Source organism: Oncorhynchus tshawytscha, linkage group LG01 (genome assembly GCF_018296145.1).
Source record: "Oncorhynchus tshawytscha isolate Ot180627B linkage group LG01, Otsh_v2.0, whole genome shotgun sequence".
Classification (NCBI taxonomy): Eukaryota; Metazoa; Chordata; class Actinopteri; order Salmoniformes; family Salmonidae; genus Oncorhynchus; species Oncorhynchus tshawytscha.
In genome coordinates, this window is record NC_056429.1 from 62,379,008 (window position 1) to 62,403,445 (window position 24,438).

At 40.9% G+C, this 24,438-nt stretch overlaps 1 protein-coding gene across 1 annotated transcript in view; it reads right to left on the bottom strand.

Moving 5' to 3' along the window:
• Nucleotides 1-9,546: 9,546 nt before the first annotated feature.
• The window catches only part of LOC112254612 (VPS10 domain-containing receptor SorCS1-like), a 91,493-nt gene continuing 76,601 nt past the window's right edge, over nucleotides 9,547-24,438 (bottom strand). The window contains exons 24-27 of the mRNA XM_024427332.2: nucleotides 12,896-12,995; nucleotides 12,238-12,346; nucleotides 11,044-11,195; nucleotides 9,547-10,188 (exon numbers count right to left, since the gene is read on the bottom strand). Of these exons, the coding sequence (XP_024283100.1) occupies nucleotides 10,130-10,188; nucleotides 11,044-11,195; nucleotides 12,238-12,346; nucleotides 12,896-12,995 (420 nt within the window). The 3' untranslated portion in view covers nucleotides 9,547-10,129. The remainder of the gene's footprint in view (nucleotides 10,189-11,043; nucleotides 11,196-12,237; nucleotides 12,347-12,895; nucleotides 12,996-24,438) is intronic.

Here is a 24,438-nt window from a genome sequence, read left to right on the forward strand (position 1 = left end):
TGACAGAGATAAAGCCTGCATGGTACATCCTGAACTATGCCCTTCTCATGGAGGTCCTGGTGTCTACCAGTCTCCAATTTGAGTGTGCCCTCAACTTCTGATTCAAAGCTTAAAGGGCAAAATCCAGCAGAGCCAAAAAAAAGGTATTGTCTGGTATTGGTATGTGCTATGTGGAAACTTCCATCCTCCTACAACCACCACATCTAACATAGATACTGTCATAATAATTACATAACACAGTCATAGACCTTACGTATGCATTATGGTCTGCATCCAAACATGAGAAAAAAGTGGAGAGTTTTTTGCATGAATCTCAAGTTAGCATCTGAATACCACGAGCTTTAAATATTGTATTAATGCCCAACAACAACATTGACTGATTGTATAAACCACACGTTAAGACATTTCTCTTATTGTTTTGTTTAAATATAATTTCCATGTAGTTAGTCACTAAGGGCCCGATTCCGACGTAGGGAATTGCATCTCTCTTATACATGCCTTTCCTATGCACTTCTCAGTAGTTGGTGTTCAGACTTACCTTACGAAAATGCATAACAGGCTTTGCAAGCTTGGTTCCCTTGTCCGTACTGAATAAATGTAATTCAGCTGCTGAAAACCCTCCCACTTCCTAGCCAACAGATGATCTCGTGGAGTTTTCATTCAATAGGGTTTTCAGTACATGTAACTTAAGCCAACACTTTAAATACAGTGTACCTTTAATTACAATTTTTCAGAAAATAGGGATCAATGAATGAATGCCATCTATGCATCTTCGTCTCTGGTTCAGCTCCAACTGGTAGATTTAAAAAATACTCTTGATCTTTTAGATTATTTAGGCAAATATAAGTATGTATCAATCATTCAAAAAATGTTTTGGAGAGCCTTTACGAACAAAATATATTGATTTGCAGGTTTAACCTGCTACGTGTGGCCTAGTTCCATAATGATTAATGTCCCAAATTATTGCACAATGTTAGCCTAATATGATCCACTAATGCTAGCGACTTTCAGGAACAACTTCACGTGACAGAGGAAAGAAAGGTCAACGGAATGGAATGATGCAAAATGTAAGTTACAACTTGAAGAAAACTAACACTAAAGTGATAGTTGTAAATGTATGTGGGTATTACTGATGGTGGCTCCCCATAGTGTCTAATATGATACAAATTATAAAATAAATAGAGAAAAGCACTGGCATAGGCATACATCAAATTGATTTATAAAGCCCTTCTTACATCAGCTGATATCTCAAAGTGCTGTACAGACACACAGCCTAAAACCCCAAACAGCAAGAAATGCAGGTGTTGAAGCACGGTGGCTAGGAAAAACTCCCTAGAAAGGCCAGAACCTAGGAAGAAACCTCGAGAGGAACAAGGCTCTGAGGGGTGGCCAGTCCTCTTCTGGCTGTGCCGGGTGGAGATTATAACAGAACATGGCCAAGATGTTCATATGTTCATAGATGACCAGCAGGGTCAAAATAATAATCACAGTGGTTGTCGAGGGTGCAACAGGTCAGCACCTCAGGAGTAAATGTCAGTTGGCTTTTCATAGCCGATCATTCAGAGTATCTCTACCGCTCCTGCTGTCTCTAGAGAGTTGAAAACAGCAGTTCTGGGACATCAACTCAGTAGGTTCAGCCCTACAGAACCCTATACCTTTGGTGTCCAAATTTCATCCACGCAAATTATGACACACTTAAAATTCGGAATAACGGGACAGCTAATTATAGCCTATTTCACTGTGGATAACGGGCCGCAATACATGTCATATTGATATGATTTTCTGCTTGCTTCAATATTGCTGGTTTCACATTCGTATCCAGGGATCATAAGGAAAATAATCCAAATTAAACAATTGCTATGTGTATTTACAATTCCCATCTCCAAATGGATTACTCATTTACCTAGCATTTATCAATAGCTCTTATCCATTTTATAAATTGCAGTGCATGGAGAATGCTGTTATTTATATGGGAAAAAACGAAAAGTGGTGGAATTATAAAGTCAAGGTCAAGGCTTATCTGTAGACCAAACTCCACCATACCTTCATTTCTTAGATCCTCCCAACGAAAAGCGGGTGAATATCATGCTATTCTCATGATTAACCCTTGTGTTGTCTTAAGGGTCAAAAATGTCCCGCCACTATGTTTAACAGCAGAGACTAAATTATATTTTTTCAACTTGAAATGTTATCACTTTTCCTAGAGTGACACCAACATTAGAAAAAGTGAAACATCGCCTTCATTCATAGTTCCATGAAAGCTGTACACCACCAAGGTACAAAGATTGTCTTAGGTTCATTGTTGACACGACAATTATAAAATCATTTACACACCAGAAAAACCGCCAAGACACATACACACACACAATGAGAAATTGAGATTATATGTGCTACTGATTGAACTCAGACCAAACTAGAACGTTCTTGTGCTTCTCCCCTCCACGACCCCACACATGACTCACAGTTCACAGACAAAATAAAAACAATTTCAGACAAAATAAACAATATTTCAGACAAAATAAACATTTCTTGAAAGCATTGTTTACTAATGGGGAATGCAGTCAGTGGCTATAAATGCGCTGCAGATGACAGTCCCCTCAAGTTCTCTCTTTGCTGAAGCCACGACTGCACGTTTCAGTGCCCAACAGGTCGTAGATCTGACATTTTTCAGATGTCCAGGAGGAACAAGGGAACAATGATTTAAAGGAGGAGGAGGTATCTGAAGAAGAAGATGGGGAAGAATACAACCCAGAGCACGATGTATCATCTAAGAAATCCCTCAAGCTGAAAGAGAGACATTTTTGTCAAAGAACAGCAAATTAGCATGGTCCTTGTCACCATATGACAACCAGGGCAGCACAAATGTCATAATTACCCCGGGGCCCACAAGACATGCAGTTGCCCATGCTCAGGACATCGCCTCAATATTCTACGTGTTCATCACACCAGCCATCAAAAATATCATCCTGGAGATGACAAATTTGAAGGGTTTCCTAAATATGGAGACAACTGGAAAAGGATGGATGAGATTGACCTGTGTGCCTACATAGGGCTGCTAATCTTAGCGGGTGTGTATAGGTCCCGAGGTGAGGCTACATGTAGACTCTGGGATGCAAAGAGTAGAAATGCAATTTTCCATGCCACGATGCCACTGAAAGTCTTTAACACTTTCTCAAGAATGCTACGATTTAATAACCGTGAGACAAGACCTGCAAGACGTGTGAGAGACAAACTGGATGCCATAAGGGAGGTCTGGGAGAAGTGGATGGAGCATCTGCCATACCTTTACAACCCAGGGCCTGAAGTAACAATGGATGAGCAACTGATTCCTTTCAGAGGTACATTTTAATTTTCATATATGTTATGTACAGTTGAAGTTGGAAGTTAACATACAACTTAGCCAAATACATTTAAACTCAGTTTTTCACAATTTCTGACATTTAATCCAAATAAAAATTCCCTGTCTTAGATCAGTTAGGATCACCACTATATTTGAAGAATGTGAAATGTCAGAATAATAGCAGAGAGAGTGATTTATTTCAGCTTTGATTTCTTTCATCACATTCCCAGTGGGTCTGAAGTTTACATACACTCAATTAGTATTTGGTAGCATTGCCTTTAAATTGTTTAACTTGGGTCAAACTTTTCGGGTAGCCTTCCACAAGCTTCCCACAATAGTTGGGTGAATTTTGGCCCATTCCTCCTGACAGAGCTGGTGTAACTGAGTCAGGTTTGTAGGCCTCCTTGCTCGCACACGTTTTTTCAGTTCTGCCCACAAACTTTCTGCAGGATTGAGATCAGGGATTTGTGATGGCCACTCCAATACCTTGACTTTGTTGTCCTTATGCCATTTTGCCACCACTTTGGAAGATTGCTTGGGGTCATTGTCCATTTGGAAGACCCATTTGCGACCAAGCCTTAACTTCCTGACTGATGTCTTGAGATGTTGCTTCAATATATCTACATAATTATCCTCCCTCGTGATGCCATCTATTTTGTGAAGTACACCAGTCTCTCCTGCAGAAAAGCACCCCCACAACATGATGCTACCACTCCCGTGGTTCACGGTTGGGAAGGTGTTCTTCAGCTTGCAAGCCTCCCCCTTTCTCCTCCAAACGTAATGTTGGTCATTATGGCCAAACAGTTCTATTTTTGTTTCATAAGACCAGAGGACATTTCTCCAAAAAGTACGATGTCCCCATGTGAAGTTGCAAACCGTAGTTTGGCTTTTTTATGGTGGTTTTGGAGCAGTGGCTGCTTCCTTGCTCAGCGGCCTTTCAGGTTATCTCAAAAAAGGACTCGTTTTACTGTGGATATAGATACTTTTGTACCTGCTTCCTCCAGCATCTTCACAAGGTCCCTTGCTGTTGTTCAGGGATTGATTTGCACTTTTCGCACCAAAGTACGTTCATCTCTAGGAGATAGAACACATCTCCTTCCTGAGCGGTATGATGGCTGCGTGGTCCATTGGTGTTTATACTTGTGTACTACTGTTTGTACAGATGAACATGGTACCCTCAGGCATTTGTAAATTGCTCCCAAGGATGAACCAGACTTGCGGAGGACTACAATTATTTTTCTGAGGTCTTGGGTGATTTGTTTTGATTTTCCCATGATATCAAGCAAAGAGGCACTGAGTTTGAAGGTAGGCCTTGAAATACATTCACAAGTCCACCTCCAACTGACTCAAATGATGTCTATTAGCCTATCAGAAGCTTCTAAAGCCATGATATAATTTTCTGGAATTTTCCAAATTGTTTAAAGGCACAGTCAACTTAGTGTATGTAAACTTCTGAACCACTGGAATTGTGATACAGTGAATTATCAGTGAAATAATCCATCTGTAAACAATTGTTAGAACTATAGTTTGCTAACAAGACATTTGTGGAGTAGTTGAAAAACAAGTTTTAATGACTAAGTGTATGTAAACTTCCGACTTCAACTGTAAGTGATTTTCAATGTTAATCGTATTATGTATTGCTGTAATATCATTGATTTCTGTGATAATTTTCTGTGACACTGATACTAGTTACTGATAGTAATCTCTTTTGTCAAAAGTTCGCTGTCCTTTCCAGCAGTATATGCCCAGAAATCCAGCAAAGTATGGCATCAAGACATGGGTGGCTTGTAATGCACAATCCAGTAACGCTTGGAAGATGCAAGTATACACAGGGAAGCTAACAGGTGGAGGCCCAGAGAAGAACCAGGGAATGCGGGTTGTGCTTGATGTGACAGATGGACTGAGGGGGCACAATGTCACGTGTGAAAATGTTTTCAACTCTTATGATCTCTGGCAGCAGGTCCCGAAGAGGAAGATCACTATGGTTGGCACAGTTAGAAAGAACAAGCCTGAGCTCCCCCTGCACTTCTTGCAACAAGGGGGAGAGAGGCCTTCTCATCAAAGTTGCCTTCACCCCCACCCTAGTTTCTTACCTCCCAGAGAGGAACAAGAATGTGGTCCTCCTGAGCACACTGCACAAAACAGCTGAGATCTACAAGGGCACAAGGCGAGACCCAGATGCAGACACGGGAGGCAGATGGTTTGAGTCTCTGATATTTATTATAATCCAAGTGGTAGGCAAGAGAATGGTCATTGACAGGCAAAACCAGGTCGGAGTCCAGAAGGTACAGAGGGGCAGGCAGGCTCGAGGTCAGGGCAGGCAGAATGGTCAACAGCCAGTGAAAGTGCAGGGCGCCAAATTCAAAACAACAAAAATGTCATAATTCAAATTCCTCAAAGCAAACAAGTTTTTTACACCAATTTAAAGATCAATTCTCGTTTATCCAGCCACAGTGGCTGATTTTTAAAAGGATTTATAGCGAAAGCACCACAAACGATTATGTTAGGTCACCACCAAGCCACAGAAAAACACGGCCATTTTTCCAGCCAAAGAGAGGAGTCACAAAAAGCAGAAATAGAGATAAGATGAATCACTAACCTTTGATGATCTTTATCAGATGACACTCATAGGACTTCATGTTACACAATACATGTATAAAGTTCATATTTATATAAAAAAATCTGGGTTTACATTGGCGCGTTACGTTCAGTAGTTCTAAAACATGCGGTGATTGTGCAGAGAACAACATCAAATGACAGAAATACTCATAATAAACATTGATAAAGATACAACTATTATACATGGAACTTCAGATACACTTCTCCTTAACCTCTTGAGCTTATGGCTCAATACTGCCCCGTTGGAGGAAGTGCGTGCCCATAGTAAACTGAAAATATTTTTTCCAAAATTGCTAATATATGCATATAATAATAATTATTGAATAGAAAACACTCTAAAGTTTCTAAAACCGTTTAAATTATGTCTGTATGTAAAGCAGAACTCTCAGGGCAGCCTTTCTCCCAAACTCTCTCTTGTCAAGAGAAAAGTTGGGTCAACTTTGACGTCATCGCCCCCCCTTCCCAGGCAGCTACCGATCTGGGAACAGTATGTATTTGTTCAGCGCGATGTCTGCTTTCAATTGGCACGTTCATTGTTTGAATTTCGCGCTCCCTCATCCTTTGGCGGGCGAAAATGCCCGGTTCACTCTCACATACATGCACTCTATTGCGCGCGGCCGATTTGGGAACGTTCTTTTCCAATAGACACCAATTGAAGCCGGTTCGTTTGTTTGCGATTATCATTGTTTTACATGATAAAAACATCATTTTGCTCGATTCTGCACTTAGTTTGACCAGTTTAGTCGACATATAATATGTAATTTTGAAGTTTGATTGCGCAAGAGTGCGGGACCAGAAGGAGCAGAAGTTATTTTGGGTGCATTTCAGCTGAAGCTGTTAGCATATGCTAATACAAAGACGCACAACTTGAAACCAAACGATGTATTGGGTAAGTATGACTCCTTCTACGTCTTCTGATCGAAGAACATCAAAGGTAAGGGAATATTTATGTGGTTATTTTGGGTTTCTGTGGACTCCAAACGTAGAGGAGACACTGCTAATATCTGAGCGCCGACTCATAGCATAGACTAGTGAACGAATTCTGTAACGTTAAAAATAAATGTAACACAGCGGTTGTATTAAGAAGAAGTGTATCTTTGTAACTATATGTAGAACATGTATATTTAGTCATGTTTATTGCTTGTTATCTGACGTTATCTGTCCGAGCTATCATAATTTCTCCGGACATTTTGAGTAGCATTTTTGAAATGTCGTCATTGTAAACAGAGATTTATGGATATTAATGGCATATTATTGAAAAAAAAAAAAAAATGTACTGTGTAACATGTAATATTACTGTCATCTGATGAAGATTTTCAAAAGGTTAGTGAATTATTTATTTTTTAATCCTACTTTTAAATTTTATATTTTCTGGGACAAAATGGCCGCCGTTTGCCTTTTGTTTCGGTGGTGGTCTAATATAAATGTGTGCTATGTTTTCGCCGTAAAACATTTTAGAAATCTGACTTGCTGGGTAGATGAACAAGGTGTTTATCTTTCATTTGAGCTATTGGACTTGTGTAGGTGTGGAGGTTAAATATGTCTAAGAATATTTTTCACATTTTGTGTTATGCTAATGAGCTTGAGCCGTAGTCACGATCCCGGATCCGGGATGGGTAGCATCAAGAGGCCGCTGTGTCAGATTTCAAAAAAACTTTACGGAGAAAGCTCACCATGCAATAATCTGAGTACAGCCTTTAGACAACAAAGCAGCCAAAAAGATACCCGCCAACCGCCATAATGGCTAGTCAACATTACTCAGAAATAGCATTTTAAATATTCACTTACCTTTGATGATCTTCATCAGAATGCACTCCCATGAATCCCAGTTCCACCATCAATGTTTGATTTGCTCGATAATGTCCATCAGTTATGTCCAAATATCTTCTTTTGTTAGGGTGTTTGGTAAACAAATCCAAAAGCGCGTTCAGGTCGCTCCGAACGTAAGACAAAAAGTTCAAAAATTTCTGTTACAGCCCGTAGAAACATGCCAAACTAAGTATGGAATCAATCTTTAGGATGTTCTTAACATAAAACTTAATTAATGTTCCAACCGGACAATTACTTTGTCTGTACAAATGAAGTGGAACGTAGCTACCTTTCATGTGAGCGTGCCAGACAGAGGCTGTGGCACTCTGCCAGACCACTCACTCAATGAGCTCTTATGAGCCCCTCCTTTAGAGTAGAATCCTAAAAATAGTTTGTAAATACTGTTGCCATCTAGTGGAAGCCTTGGGAAGTGAAACATAACTAATATCCCACTGTATCTTCAATGGGGGCTGAGTTGAAAACTACAAACCTCAGATTTCCCACTTTCTGGTTAGATTTTTTTCTCAGATATTTGCCTGCCATATGAGCTCTGTTATACTCACAGACATCATTCAAACAGTTTTAGAAACTTCAGAGTGATTTCTATCCATATTTACTATATGCATTTATTTATTATTTATTTATTAATTTATTTATTATATGCATATTCTAGTTTTACGGCTGAGTAGCAGGCAGCTTAATTTGGGCACATTTTTCATCCAAGCTACTCAATACTGCCCCCTACCCCAAAGAAGTTACACAGATCAGTGATCAAGATCAGTGATTGTAAGGACAGGAATCCAGCCATCATCTTGGACTACAACCACAAGAAAGGAGGCGTGGACAATCTGGACAAGGTGTTTGGAAGTTACATCTGCAGGAGGATGACTGCCTGCTGGCCCCTGGCCATCTTCCATAACATATTTGATGTGTCCTCATACAATGCCTTTGTGATATGGAACAAGATCAACCCAACCTGGATGCCTGATAAGCAGAGGTTGTTCCTGGAGCAGCTGGGAAAGGCACTTTAACCCCACACATTCAAAGAAGGGAGCGCCTCCCCCGCACAGCAGCCTCTGCAGCACTTGTGAAAGCAGTTTAATGGTGCTGAATCTTGTCCTGATCCACCTGAGGCTGCAGCTGGGGCAGGCAAGAGGAGGAGATTCCAATTCTGCCTCCCAAAGAAGGACTGTAAAACAAACACTATGTGCTGCACATGTGAGAAATACATCCATGCACACATACTTGTACACTGTCCTACATGTGCTAATTTATGTTCTTCACATTTTTGTTTTGTATCTATTATCTTATTTGATTATTATTTATTGTTGTTGTTTATATACCTTGTGGGTGGGTGCAATGGTTAAAAAAATGGGAGAAGACTTGTATTTTGTAGTTGAAATCCTCATTGTACAGTATATAATAATACATCACCACGTTGCCAAAAGTTAGTTTCCTTTCAATAAAATGCATTCAAAACTACTTTCTGCACATTTCTGCTACTTTCTTAGGCTATACAAGTGCTATCTCTTGCTAAATGTTTTGTTTACACCTATGCAGTACCTTTAGCAATAATAATAATAATAATAATAATAATAATAAACCTCTACTTTAGTAAAGAAAACAATTACGACAGGTGTGTTGTAATATAAAAATGAGTAGTGTCCACTGATTAAATGTAGTCTTTCTGCATTGTGAAGAGGGAAAACCCAGATATTCACAAAGTTTGTGATGAATGACTGATTGTTCCTTCACGCAAAATAGATTTGGGGTTTAAAATGAAGCTGCTTTATTTTGGGGTTTTAGTGAAAAGGGGAGTATACAGAATGTTAAGACTACACAATGGTTATGTTCAAGGTCATAATAGAGAGAAAGAGAGAAAAGTGCATAAAAAGGGAATAACGTTCCATTTACATGTGCTTAACTCGGGTCGGAATCAGGACCTAAGTACACTTAACTTACACATCCTCCACACACCTACCACCAGAGACGTACTAGGAATGGAACACTCAAGATAAATAGATTACTGTACATTACTGTTGCTTTACTGTTGCTTGTCTTGAAGTCATACACACGACTGAGTCAAATTATCTTTAGTTCAGCAGTTCTGTAATTACCCTATTTTCACAAACGTGCAATGTTCTTGCAAAAATACAACTATTGCGATTAAAAATTACCCTTTTCAAGACGCCAGTAAAATCTGTAGTCTCCTCCTATAGTCCAGGCAGCACAGTGTAAGATGGTCTGTCCATGCATGGGTAGAAAACACTGGAGACCTTCCATTTGTTCTGTGGTTTCAGAGAATGCTGGAAGCAACTGCCAAAAAGATGTATTGCTTACAAGTTGGCTGTAGACTCAGCATTAAAACATATGGGGAGTTTCATCTGAGAGTTTGACATCTGTGTGAGATGGTAGGTATCCTAGCCAGAGACAGGTGACACAAGAGACAGATAATAAATTATGTATCAGCATTAGCACACTAGCATATCTATTTTTCCATGCAAGCATATCCATCTTCCATGCTAACAAATCTTGCTTGACATTTGGAAGGATTACATCAACTACAGCTCTACAGAGTCATTTATCACAATTCTAATATAGCATTCTCACTGCACTGCTAGATTCTTAGGACAATAATTAATTACTATATTCTAAAATAACTTCAGCATGCAATTGAATTCATTTAGGTTTGTTGGCATGATAGGACACTATCTCACATTACCAAAGCAAACATATAGGAACGTATCAACTTAACAAGGAGAGTAAGGACATTGCAATTTCAATGTATTGTTTTGATCTACCTGTGAACACGTTTCAAAATAATAAGTAATTCAGTAAAACAATTGTGCAAAAGGTTGACAATTATGGCCATGTTTCTACTAAACCAGAGTCAGATGACACACTCATGGATACCATTTTTATGTCTCTGCGTGCAGTTTGAAGGAAGTTGAAGGTAGTTTCTGGGAAGAAAAGTCATTTCTGGTAGCATGCTAGCTGTTCCTGTAGACTTCCAGTCATTGTGCTAACGTTAGTTAGCAAAGGGTCCAGAAACGACCTTCAACTGACTTCAAACAGCAAGTAAAGTCACAAATTGTATCCATGAGTTCACCTGACTCTGGGTAAGTATTGCCAAAATGTAGAACTATCCCTTTAATAGAGCAGTACACCACTATATAAAGGTAAAATATGTGCATTTATAGCTGTCTCATCAATAGGCCTATGAGTTATTCTTGACTACTTATCAGTAACTGTCCTCTTTATGAAGGATACCTTACCTATGCCACGTGCATCTGGCCCTGTGTCCAAGTGCTCCAAAGTGCTCACCATGTCCCCCTCAGGGTTTGGGACAGCTATAGACACCACCGAAGGGATCACTTCCTGTTGTTTATCTCGCTCATTTGTGTGGATGTTAATGCCAGGGATATTCCTATAGGAAATATACGTTGTACAAAATAGTTAAGAGGATTAACAGCAAGTCAAATGAATAGTAAATACATTGTTAGCTCCCAGCTAGCACATTTGGTTCCTTGGAAGTTGTTGGAACGTATGTTTTTGGTTTCACATTGGTTGTGGTTCTCTGCTTAATCACTTGTGAAATATATCTCATAAAATATATTTACCACCGATGAGGGAAAAATTGAGTAAAATTCCCTGTTTAATTTTCTGATAATTCTGGGTTTCATGGGGTATTTACAGTACTTTTTCACTGTTGTGATAAATGTTGAACTATGAACAACCCTCATTATCTTTAAAAGTGACAGATTCACACACTTTAATAGTATAGTAATAATTTAAACTTGTGAAAGAGTGTGGTCTTTTGCAATGCAATTTGAAGCAGGGGTGGCAAGTACCCTAGTGGTTAGAGCATTGGGCCAGTAACTGAAAGGTTGCTAGATCAAATCCCCAACCTGACAAGATAAAATAAATCATTCTGCCCCTGAACAAGGCAGTTAACCCACTGTTCCTGGGCTGTCACTGTAAATAAGAATTTCTTCTTAACTGACTTGCCTAGTTAAATAATAGAGGATACTATACATTTTATATGGCATTGTATGTTGTCTCGGGTCTCATCTTTTCAACCATTGCTGCCATTCTGTTGAATGCCTCTCCCTGAATGACTCTATTTAGCATTTCAGAATTGTTAACATTCACATTTTTAGATAGATGAATACTGCAGAATACTGACTGCAGAATACTTACACTCATTCAGCACTTAAAACATTGATTCGACTGTCATTCCTGGGAATATTCAAGAGTATAGGAAAGAGAAGAGTGTATTTGATGATGTCCAATTGTTAGGATGTCTCTAAAGATAGTTCATGATATTTCGACTAGTTTAAGCTATTGGATTCAAGAAACAAGATGTACATATTAATTTGCTTAAGGATTGGCGTGTGAGAATGGCCTAAATTGACACTATCACTCTCATTAGAATCGGCTTAGTTCAAATGAAGTCGGGGATACTTTACCTTTTGAACTTGTAGATAACGAAAACTGCCAAACCCACAAATACGACTGACACTAGCATAATGACTGTAGCACCATTGTGACCACTCTCACTGATGTCCATGATAGGGGCTTGGGAAAAAAATAGAGGGGGGAAAAAGTATTTAGACATAAGACAAAGAGAGAAATAGAGGGCTGTCTTTTCTTCTGGAATCAAACTCCCAAGTGCTGTGAGGATTTCCAACACCAAAGTGTAACTGAATTTGACCTCAATGATCAAAACAACATGCGTTATGTCTTTCTTATACCGTTCTCATAAAGCTGTTGTGGTACTAGACTTCTCAACAGCAGTTAGCCTAAAGGGTAGAGTAGCACAATGCTATGCAACCTGGAAGGTTGCTGGTTCAAATCTCTGGAGCAATCTCCTGCTGTTTTGGCCATAAGCAAGTGACCTAATAAAACGTATTGCTCTGTGGATGACCCTGTGCTAACAACCTCTCAAGTGTGCGTGGGTGTAGAGACTGTTATTGTTCCATTTCATAATAACATCATTCCAAAATGGCCAACATGCAAAACCCTATGAATTGATTGTAATTGCATAGTAGTAGGCAGGACCTTATATCTTTAACTATCCTATAGCCAGACATCAGACTATACTGTGAACACAGCAGACTGGCTGACCTGGAGACAGTTGTGTGGCATAGACGTTAATCTGAACCCCAGGCTGCAGAGTAAACTGGATGAGGTCTTGATTCAGGGCACTTAGCAGGACTAGAGAGAGCTGTGGAGGAATAAACACAGCTCTGGTTTCACACTCATCATCAACATCAATATTTCAAGCTCAATCATGATCAGTAAATATAGCTTTTTTTTAAAGAGGGGCAAGTGTTGATATGACATGTAAAGGCCTGCTGTAATAACATTTCTGTCGAAAGGCTAACATACCAATCATAGCAATATAAACCCTATCAGGAAAAATTGCCTTGGTTATGAAAGACAAGAGTTACTGACATTTGAAAAATGTATATGTCGCTTTTCACTGGTGATTTTTTGTTTTGGATGTTTTTTGCTTATTAAAATAATAATGAAGTAGTTCAAAAAATTATAAAAACAAAACATTTAAATTCCACAAATCTGCCTTTTCCCCACATTTTTCTCCCAATGCTCTATGATTTCCCCTGTTTTACCCTTACAATTTTTTTTGCAGTAAACTTCCTGCAAGTTTGTGGTAAATTTGATGTAAAATAAATAGTGTGCCACATAATGAAGCCAGACGTTTGCAGATTTTTGCCACTAGTGGTGAACCCGCGGCAAACAGTTCCCTCAAGTTTCTATTTGAATCTGTAGCAAACCTTCATTGCCGTTATGCCTAAAACAAATGCAATATATATATATAAAAATGAAATACCCTTATAAATAGCTATTCTTGTTTATTTTCCCCATTAAAAACAGTCTTACATATCTGTCTAGGTGAGACTGACGCTGTTAAAATACAATAAATAATTTTCATTCTGAATTGAAATAAACTGACTGATCACATCACACAGATGTATAACAGAACCACAGGAGGCTGCTGAGGGGAGGGAGATTCATAATAATGGCTGGAACAGAGCGACTGGAATGGCACCAAACACCTGGAAACCATGTGTTTGATGTATTTGATACCATTCCGCTAATTCTGCTCCAGCCATTACCATGAGCCTGTCCTCCCCAATTAAAGTGCCACCAACCTCCTGTGAACAAAGCACACACACACACACACACACACACATACACACACACACACACACACACACACAGGCTCAGTTTTTGATAATGCAACCCTAAGTAACAGTACAGATAAAAAATTAAAATGGCTTGCTTCTGAAGCTAAGCAGGGTTGGTCCTGGTCAGTCCCCGGATGGGAGACCAGATGCTGCTGGAAGTGGTGTTGGAGGGCCAGTAGGAGGCTCTCTTTCCTCTGATCTAAAAAATATTGCAATGCCCCAGGGCAGTGATCGGGGACACTGCCCTGTGTAGGGTGCTGTATTTCAGATGGGATGTTAAGCAGGTGTCCTGACTCTCTGAGTTCATTAAATATCCCATGGCACTTATTGTAAGAGTAGGGGTGTTAACCCTGGTGTCCTGTCTAAATTCTCAAGCTGTCCCTCATACCATCATGGTCACCTAATCATCTCCAGCTTACAATTGGCTCATTCATCCCCCTCCTATAACAATTCCCCAGGTTGTTGCTGTAAATGAGAATGTTTTCTCAGTCAACTTACCTGGTAAAAAATTTTTTTTACTGTAGAAAGTATAGGTTGGAACTGTTGCTGATAAAATACAATATATAATGTGTATTCTGAACTGGAATAAACTGATTGATCACATCACACAGATGTAGACGAGCACACACACACACACAGTCCTAATGAGAAGTGTGTGGCTGGTTGAAGTTTTCAACAACCAGGTCTATTCTGGGCTTAGGTTTTGATAGTGCAACCCTGAGGTCATGCATGGAGTCTGTTTCTGTACTTGTTTTTTAAGTATGCCAGAATTGATAATGTGACTCGCATAGCTATGTGGTGCCAAACTAGATCAGAACATCTACTGCTTCCACAGCCAGGCAGGAGACCGCTTCCTGCTGTAGATGAGCAACCCATAACTGTGTGAGTGTGTTTGCATCGAAAAGCATCTTGCTTCCATTGCTTGCTTGTAGCGTCACTAAGGCTTCCATTTCTGGCAGACTAGTCCTAGGTCTGATGAGGACACTGCTTGAAAAGGATACCTCACCCATAGACGTTTTTTTAGATTTCTGTGGGTTAGGAAAGTACTGGTCAAAGTTCTGCTGCAGGCTGGCCATGTGCTCAGCCATGTCCTTCTTCCCAGCTTTACATAGGGGGGAATCTATCAAATCAAATCAAATCAAATTTTATTTGTCACATACACATGGTTAGCAGATGTTAATGCGAGTGTAGCAAAATGCTTGTGCTTCTAGTTCCGACAATGCAGTAATAACGAACAAGTAATCTAACTAACAATTCCAAAAAACTACTGTCTTATACACAGTGTAAGGGGATAAAGAATATGTACATAAGGATATATGAATGAGTGATGGTACAGAGCAGCATAGGCAAGATACAGTAGATGATATCGAGTACAGTATATACATATGAGATGAGTATGTAAACCAAGTGGCATAGTTAAAGTGGCTAGTGATACATGTGTTACATAAGGATGCAGTCGATGATATAGAGTACAGTATCTACGTATGCATATGAGATGAATAATGTAGGGTAAGTAACATTATATAAGGTAGCATTGTTTAAAGTGGCTAGTGATATATTTACATCATTTCCCATCAATTCCCATTATTAAAGTGGCTGGAGTAGAGTCAGTGTCATTGACAGTGTGTTGGCAGTAGCCACTCAATGTTAGTGGTGGCTGTTTAACAGTCTGATGGCCTTGAGATAGAAGCTGTTTTTCAGTCTCTCGGTCCCAGCTTTGATGCAACTGTACTGACCTCGCCTTCTGGATGACAGCGGGGTGAACAGGCAGTGGCTCGGGTGGTGGATGTCCTTGATGATCTTTATGGCCTTCCTGTAGCATCGGGTGGTGTAGGTGTCCTGGAGGGCAGGTAGTTTGCCCCCGGTGATGCGTTGTGCAGACCTCACTACCCTCTGGAGAGCCTTACGGTTGAGGGCGGTGCAGTTGCCATACCAGGCGGTGATACAACCCGCCAGGATGCTCTCGATTGTGCATCTGTAGAAGTTTGTGAGTGCTTTTGGTGACAAGCCGAATTTCTTCAGCCTCCTGAGGTTGAAGAGGCGCTGCTGCGCCTTCCTCACGATGCTGTCTGTGTGAGTGGACCAATTCAGTTTGTCTGTGATGTGTATACCGAGGAACTTAAAACTTGCTACCCTCTGCACTACTGTTCCATCGATGTGGATGGGGGGTGTTCCCTCTGCTGTTTCCTGAAGTCCACAATCATCTCCTTAGTTTTGTTGACGTTGAGTGTGAGGTTATTTTCCTGACACCACACTCCGAGGGCCCTCACCTCCTCCCTGTAGGCCGTCTCGTCGTTGTTGGTAATCAAGCCTACCACTGTTGGGTCGTCCGCAAACTTGATGATTGAGTTGGAGGCGTGCATGGCCACGCAGTCGTGGGTGAACAGGGAGTACAGGAGAGGGCTCAGAACGCACCCTTGTGGGGCCCCAGTGTTGAGGATCAGCGGGGAGGAGATGTTGTTGCCTACCCTCACCACCTGGGGGCGGCCCGTCAGGAAGTCCAGTACCCAGTTGCACAGGGCGGGGTCGAGACCCAGGGTCTCGAGCTTGATGACGAGCTTGGAGGGTACTATGGTCTTGAATACCGAGCTGTAGTCGATGAACAGCATTCTCACATAGGTATTCTCAGTGAGCATGTGAGCTGACAGAACAGGGAACATGCCATATGCTCCAGCCTTCAGCTGTGACTGCCACTATCCCAGGCGTGCAGTGAATCCTCTGATGCCATCTTCAGGCTCCAAAATGGTTGATTCCTTGCCCTGGAGGCTTGTGTTCAGCTCATTGAGTTTTCTGAAAATGTCAACCAGGTAAGCCAGCCTAGCCAACCACAGTTTGTCACGGAATAGGACTGCAAGGTCGCTGTCCTCTTTCTTCAGATAGGCCAGAACCTCCTCTCTCAGTTCCCACAGCTTCTCCAGGACCCTCCCCTAACCTCACAAAGAAAGAGCAGGTGCTTACGGTCTGCTACCATCTCCTTGCAAAGCTCTCTGAACAGTCTTGTTTGAAGAGGTCTCTTCTTGGTCAGATTCACCATCTTTACGACTGAGTCAAAAACAGCCCCTAGGTTAGGTTGTAATGCTTTGCTGGCCAAAGACTGTCTGTGCAGAATACAATGTGCCAGTTTCACGTTGGGCACCACTCTGCGGACATGAGCTATGAATCTGGAGTTGCACCCAGTCATGCATCTTGCACAATCAGTGCAAATCCCAACACAATTTTCCCAGTCAATTTGTAAGTCTTTCAAATGATTGTCTACCACCCTAAAAATGTCCTCTCCCCTTGTTGTTGTTTGTAGATGGTCACAGAAAAGAAATTCCTCCTGTATATCATCATCAAATGCATATCATGCATATACCATCTATTGCGGAATTTCAGCCACATCTGCTGACTCATCTGATTGAATAGAGCATTTCTTGTGCGGTTTCATCTTTACTATCACGGATGCTTGTATGTCAACTGACATAAATCTTATTCTTTTGCCTACTGTGTCATTGAAAAGTGGGACTGATTCCACTTTTTTTTACTGCCTCCTCACCCAAAAGAGATACACAGACATCCCTCGGGCAGGGTTTGATGAGCTCCTCTCCTATAGTGTGGGACTTCTTTGCCTTGGCTATATTTAGGCTCACCTAGTATGAAGCTTTGAGGATAGCTCTGTTCCCTTTGAAGGTCTGTTAGAGAAGCAGAGAAAGCCTTTTGTCAAAAACCAATAACAATGAACTATCATGTAAAAATATTTTTATCTAAATATGACCTTCTCTTGATTTACAGTTGAAGTCGGAAGTTTACATACACTTAGGTTGGAGTCATTAAAACTAGTTTTTCAACCACTCCACAAAAATCTTGTTAACAAACTATAGTTTTGGCAAGACGCCAACTTTGTGCATGGCACAAGACATTTTTCCAACAATTGTTTACAGACGGATTATTTCACTTTCACTCACTGTATCACAAATCCAGTGGATAAGAAGTTTACATACACTAAGTTGACGGCGGCAGGGTAGCCTAGTGGTTAGAGTGTTGGACTAGTAACTGGGAGGTTGCAAGTTCAAACCCCTGAGCTGACATGGTACAAATCTGTTGTTCTGCCCCTGAACAGGCAGTTAACCCACTGTTCCTAGGCTGTCATTGAAAATAAGAATTTGTTCTTAACTGACTTGCCTGGTTAAATAAAGGTAAATTAAAAAAAGAATCTCAGCAGCTTCCATTTTTTCTTCATACTCAAAAGCACTCTTCAGTGCCACAGGGCAAGTCTCCCCAAGGGACCTGAAGTAGGAAGTAAGAGCTGGCCAGCTTTGCAGGAGACGATCGACAGCTGGATGAAGAGACGAGCCATTGTGTGCAAACATGTCGCAGAATTTCACTCCATTCAATGTCAACAAAGGCAAAAAAATGCAAGCGGTTCCTCTCTTCGGGAAGCAGATACTGAGACGTGGCTGTAGATCTTTAAAACAACTGTCTCAATATCCACTGACAGCTGATCGATTTCTGTGGATGCATGCCGAGTTCGGTCATTCTCCCCTCCATGGCCTATTGAGAATTCCCGACGGCATAAAGTACAGAAAGCTTTCGTCGAGTCACCACTGATGGGCTTAACCCACGTCTTTTTTCCCGCTTCTTATTGTTTGTTGTAGCTGCAAAGCCTTTTCTTTTTTTTGCAGGTTTATCCATATTTCCTTGATCTGCCAAACCGACCAAACAACAACAGAAATTACTTTGCAGGAATTGGTGCGTTTATGCTATACTGTGATTGGATGAATATACGGGACAAGGGAGTGTCCCCGTACAGGACAAACCAATTTAGCCCTATATAAGGGACATCCCGGGTAATACGGGACAGTTGGCAACCCTAGTATCTAGCTAGCTTGCTTTGGCTAACGTTAGCTATTAGCTGACGTTACGACGACTACTACGAGAGATGGTGCTCCCTTATTTCTACTTATCGTCACCTGTTATAAAATTACAACAATGCCTTGCCAGCTGACTTACTCTTCCACTGTCAAAGCACTGTTTCCTGAAGCATCCTGCCCCGTTCTGAAAGAACTCCCTTGGGTTACTGTCATGCTGTGGATGTTTGTTCAGGACATGTCATTTTAATTTGTTAGTTTTGAGAGACTTATTACTAAGCACTTCCCAGCACAAAACACATTGCGGTCGATCCTCGTTACTTCTCAAAGTTTGTACAAATCAAAGAGAGAGAAACTCCTCGCTGTATATGCATTTCATGATGATTGAGCTCAGTCAGAACTTGCGGCTAGCTTGAGTCCATTTGATGACAGCGGTAAGTGATGGCGAGTGGGAATGACAAGTCAGTGGCTGACAGCACATCATCTGCTGCCGAACGACAGCGCTTCAGCGTGTAGGTAGCGGCGTGATCTAGAAAACTGCAGAAAAAGGATCTGGAACACGACGAAGCTCACGGGCATATTCCTCCCAATCATGCGGCTGCCAAACTGAGCTGAGATACCGCTGCTAAACAGTGAGCACAGTTGCACTTGGCCAAATCAATTCCAGTAATTAACTAAATAACTATACATTTACTCAGACATGTCACGACCCACTTTGGGTCTCACTATCTTCTATCTTGTTAATTAAGTGTGTTAGACTAATTGACCACACCTGATCTTAAGGAGTGCTTGTTTTGTTTGAGGTGGAGTCTGTTTGAATGGACAAAAATGAACAGCTTTGTATAAGTACAAAAGAATCAACATGCCATGCTAATGTAGCTCCATTCTGGTTCCACAGTGGACTATTTCCATGGAAATAGAACAGAATATCATAGGTACGAATCTCACTGACCCGTGCTCTGACGTTCTGCCCCTGAAGAAGACAGTTAACCCACTGTTCCCCGGCACAGAAGACGTGGATGTCGATTAAGGCAGCCCTCCGCTCCTCTCTGACTCCGAGGGGTTGGGTTAAATGTGGAAGACACATTTCAGTTGAATGCATTCAGTTGTACAAGGTTTCCCCCTTTCCCTTCCCCTTCCCTTCCACAATACAAAATAAATGTGTTTGCATGATTAATGCCTAAGCAAATTAATTTCCATGCATCCTATCCTTAACACCTAAGCTAGCAGTGTTATTAAAAGCCTTATTAAAACATGTTCTCAGAACGTTATTTAATTACCTTCAAATGACCTAAAATGTCTATTCTCAATACATTAATAAAACCTCCCAGGAAAGCTTTCAGGGAACCATAGTTAAATGTAATGCATAACTAAATTGAGATAATAGCTTCCTTCCACGATGGGGGAGTAAGGCCTTCCTCCTTCAAGGTCTAATTGAAGGATGATACAGTATAAGCAAAGGGGTAAATTCCTCTTCGAAGGTTTTGTACCACTCTGATGGGAAGCCGTCGCTCCCTGGAGGATCGTTGTTCTCAAGTCGAGCAACTGCACTCCCTACCTCTTCCTAGAATAGACTGAGTGAAGTACAGAGTAACGGGTATAATCTCTTTCCAATGTGTGGAGGTCCTTCCAGATATCTATCAGTCCCAGTTCTATCAATGAGGTATCAATCAACTTTGTGAGGTGCATTGTATTTCTCTTAGTACTGGTCGTGTCCAGATGATTTAACACCAGGTTCAAATTGCCCGTACAAATTAAAATAAATGTGTAAAAAATTACTTTTCCCTCTCTGGAGGGACATAAACATGAATGTTAGTTACCTCTTTATGTTATATTTTCCCCATTACCACTGTTAATCTCTCCTTTTTGTCATTAATTGACTTAATACTTTCAAAATGAACAGAGTTAATAATAATGATCGCCAGACCCCTACTGTGTTTCTATTTAAAAGTATTGTAGAATGTGTTTTTCAGTTTTTCATGTTCCAATTGTGATAAATGGCTTGTGCGTTCTCCTTTTTTATTTTGGCAAAAACCTTACTTCTCTTAATAGGATTGTTCAAACCATTCACGGGCCGAACTCCCAGTGGATGAATTAGTCATATGTTGCATTATTTTTTACACATCAAGATGGTATTGTAACCCCGGTAAACAAGACATATTCAAACCCTGAACATCTGGATACAAAATCTCAATAAGATAACAAAAAGTAGACCTTCAAAAAAAACCCTGTGTGGTCCGAGGAGAAAAATCCATGCTATGTGGAGGCCCCTCTCTAGCAGTGCAGAGATAGTATAAAATTCTCCCTCTACACATTCTAGCTATGACCAGTTTATGACACACACCCGCCGGTCTTGGTTCCTATTCAAAAGAGTCAGTGTTCCGTTTGAAAGATTCACTTCGTTTGTGAGTTTCCAAATAAAACGTTGTTGCAGGTAAAGTAAACAGTCGGAAATAACGTTACGTCAGTATGTTAACCGATTGGCCTTAATCCTCAAGTGACCCTATCCAAGGCTGGGTTATAGCCTATAAACAATGACAGTTTTAGCCCCAAAACAAATTAGCAGAGCTGAGGTTGCAGGCTATTTGGCTAGCTATAAATTGCTTGGTCAACCCAGCCCAGCAATATGCTACCTAACCAGACAGCCATAGTTGCTATCCTTCCACCCTAACTAGCTAAACCGCCATCTATAGGTGTTATCCACCTACATCATATTTCAGCCCTAGCAAATTCCCCATACCTGTTATTACAAATCACATATATATCCATAGAATTAGGTCTCCGTTTGAATTCCTGCAATCTGTCCCTTGCTCATTGTACCATCTCTTATCCTTCGGCTCTGGCTGAATTCCGCTCCCCTCCCACATGCCTCCACGTCAACACTTGTTGTAGTTGTCTCTCACTGGTAATGCTATTGAGCCCGTCCTCTCCTCTACCTCGATACTGAATCCCATCGTCCTGTACTGCCTCAGCCACACTGCTGTAGACCATTGTCCATGGGGGATTTTCATCTCTGAATCCCCTCATGAGCGTAATCGTGGTCGAATGACAGTATGTGTGTTCCATGTTTAATCTTCTTCTGCCAGGCTTTCCTCAAAATCATTTCCTTGGTATTGTATTGGTTTTTGAGCAAGTGCCCCGTATGCTTTCTGGATCTGAAGATCTGTGTCTGTCGGCAGAGAACGTTCATTTTTGAGTAGACCTTCGATGAATTGGGGCATATCTCTTCCCTCTGCATCCACAGCAATATGGATATTGTTGTGCCTGGACCTTCCCTCTCAAGGTCCCTCAGTTTCTCCTGTATTCACTGTTGTTGTTTCAATGGAAGAAGTAGAGCTTTGCCAATTTCCATGTTTTGTCCTTCCAGATATTCGATCCGTGTCTCTGCCCCTTTAAAAACTTTACTTTGGGCGTGAAGTTCCCATTACATTTCCTGGAGCCTCGCTGTAACTTCATGTTTGAATTCCTCTAACTCCTCCTTTATTTCCTTCTTAACTTCGTCCTTGAATGTAGTCAAGTTCCCTCTCACTTCGGTTCTAAGTTTGCAGATTTCTCTGCTAATACTTATCAGCATTTCCTTCGCTGGGTTCCTCTCCATCTCACTTTCGACATTGCCGCCTTGTCTTGCTTGTTGAGGGCTGTGTATATCTTCATCCATTTCTGCTTTATCTGACTCTATAACTTGTGTTTTACACTTATTCTGACCTCGTTCAACTTCCCAGATCTCGTTCAACTTCCCCCACTCATTTATACTGAAGCTTAATATATAAACATTTTGAAAAGATGAATTTGGGGTTGAATTATTTACAACCGACCGGGAGCTTGTTTTCTACATTGCCAATCCATCGCTCACCAACTACATAGTCGGCATAACTAAATGGTATGTCGCTTTTCTTCTACCCAAGGATTATAGATCTGAATCAGTAAGAAGAAACAACTTGTAGACAACTGGCCCTTAATAACCCCTAGAGTCGATTTTCTGCTGCCCCGCAAAAATCTAATTAGCATAATACAAAAATCCCCATAAAAACCTGTCAGTGTAAGATATCTGTCCACCGCATCCGCTGATGTCGCACTTCCGCATCTGCCCCCACAAGCGTCTTGGGACTCATCTGAAGTCGGCACAGACAATCTGCCAACGTCCGTCTGTAGCGTCCGAACAGTTTAAGGCAGCCTTTCCTATGGGTCGCGACCCACTGACCTGTTAATGGTGGGTTGCAACGTGTCAGAGTAAATGTTTTATTATTTAATGAATTACTGGAATTGATTTGGCCAAGTGCATCTGTGCTATCTGTTCAGTGCACTCTCTGCTTAGCAGCGGTCTCTGCTCAGTTTGGCACCTGCACAAGTGGGAGAGGGAGATGCCAGATCATTTTCTGCAGTTTTCTTGAAGATCACTCCGCGACACACAAGGCAGCGCTGTCGTTCAGCAGCAGATGATGCCCTGACAGCCAATGACTTGTCATTCCCACTCGCCATCACTCACCGCTGTCATCAAATGGACTTATGCTAGCCACAAGTTCTGACTGAGCTCAACGGTCGTGAAACGCAAATACAGGGATGAGTTTCTCTCTCTTACTTTGAGAAATAAGGAGAAACACAATGTGTTTTGCGCGAAGAAGTGCTTAACCGTAGTAAACAAACAAATTAATAAAATGACACATTCTGACCAAAACTCCAAAGCATTATGGTAAACCCAGGGAGTTCTTTCAGAACAGGGAGGACTGCTTCAGGAAACAGTGCTTTGACATTGGAAAAGTAAGTCAACTAGCAAGGCAGTGTTGTAATTTTAGAATAGGCGATGATAAGCAGAAATAAGGCAGTAGTAACTCTCATACTAGTAGATGTGAGTTTCTCTTTCAAACAATCCTCCTACATCTGTAATGATTGTTGATAGTCGGAAATGATTGTTGAAAACTAGTCTAGGTTGGAACTGTTTCTGTTAAAATACAAGTAATAGTTAGTATTCTGAACTGGAATAAATTGACTGAAGCAAGATGCTTTTTGAGGCAAACACTCACACAGTTCTGGGTTCTACAACAGGAAACAGTCTACTGCCTGACTGAGAAAGCAGTAGATGTTAAATGGGGGAAATATTTAATTTAATTGTTATTTGTTTTTGTCTATATTGCATTTGTTTTAGGCATAAGGGCAATGAAATGTACCGATATTTAGGTATAGTTGCGTATTTTCCTAAGCTTGGGTCCCAGGAAAACACAACATTTCGAATTTGGGTCCCAGGCTGAAAAAGAAACCCTGTTTTAGGGCTATACACTAATATGACCCTCTGTGGAAAGGTGAGACTCTCACAGACACATACATGTCTGTAGTTTTGCTCTAGGAAGCCCACAGGCCTCACAAGACTTGTCTGAAGCTCCCCTGGTACCAGTTGAAATAATGTATTGAAGTAAACTGTATATAGAGACTGTTTAGTGCCAAAAATAAGGGGGATAATACGTGTCAATTTTTTTACAAATAATTTCTGATCTTTCTCATACAGTTGAAGTCGGAAGTTTACATACACTTAGGTTGGAGTAATTAAAACAAACTTATCAACCAATCCACAAATGTCTTGCTAACAAACTATAGTTTTGGCAAGTCGGTTAGGACA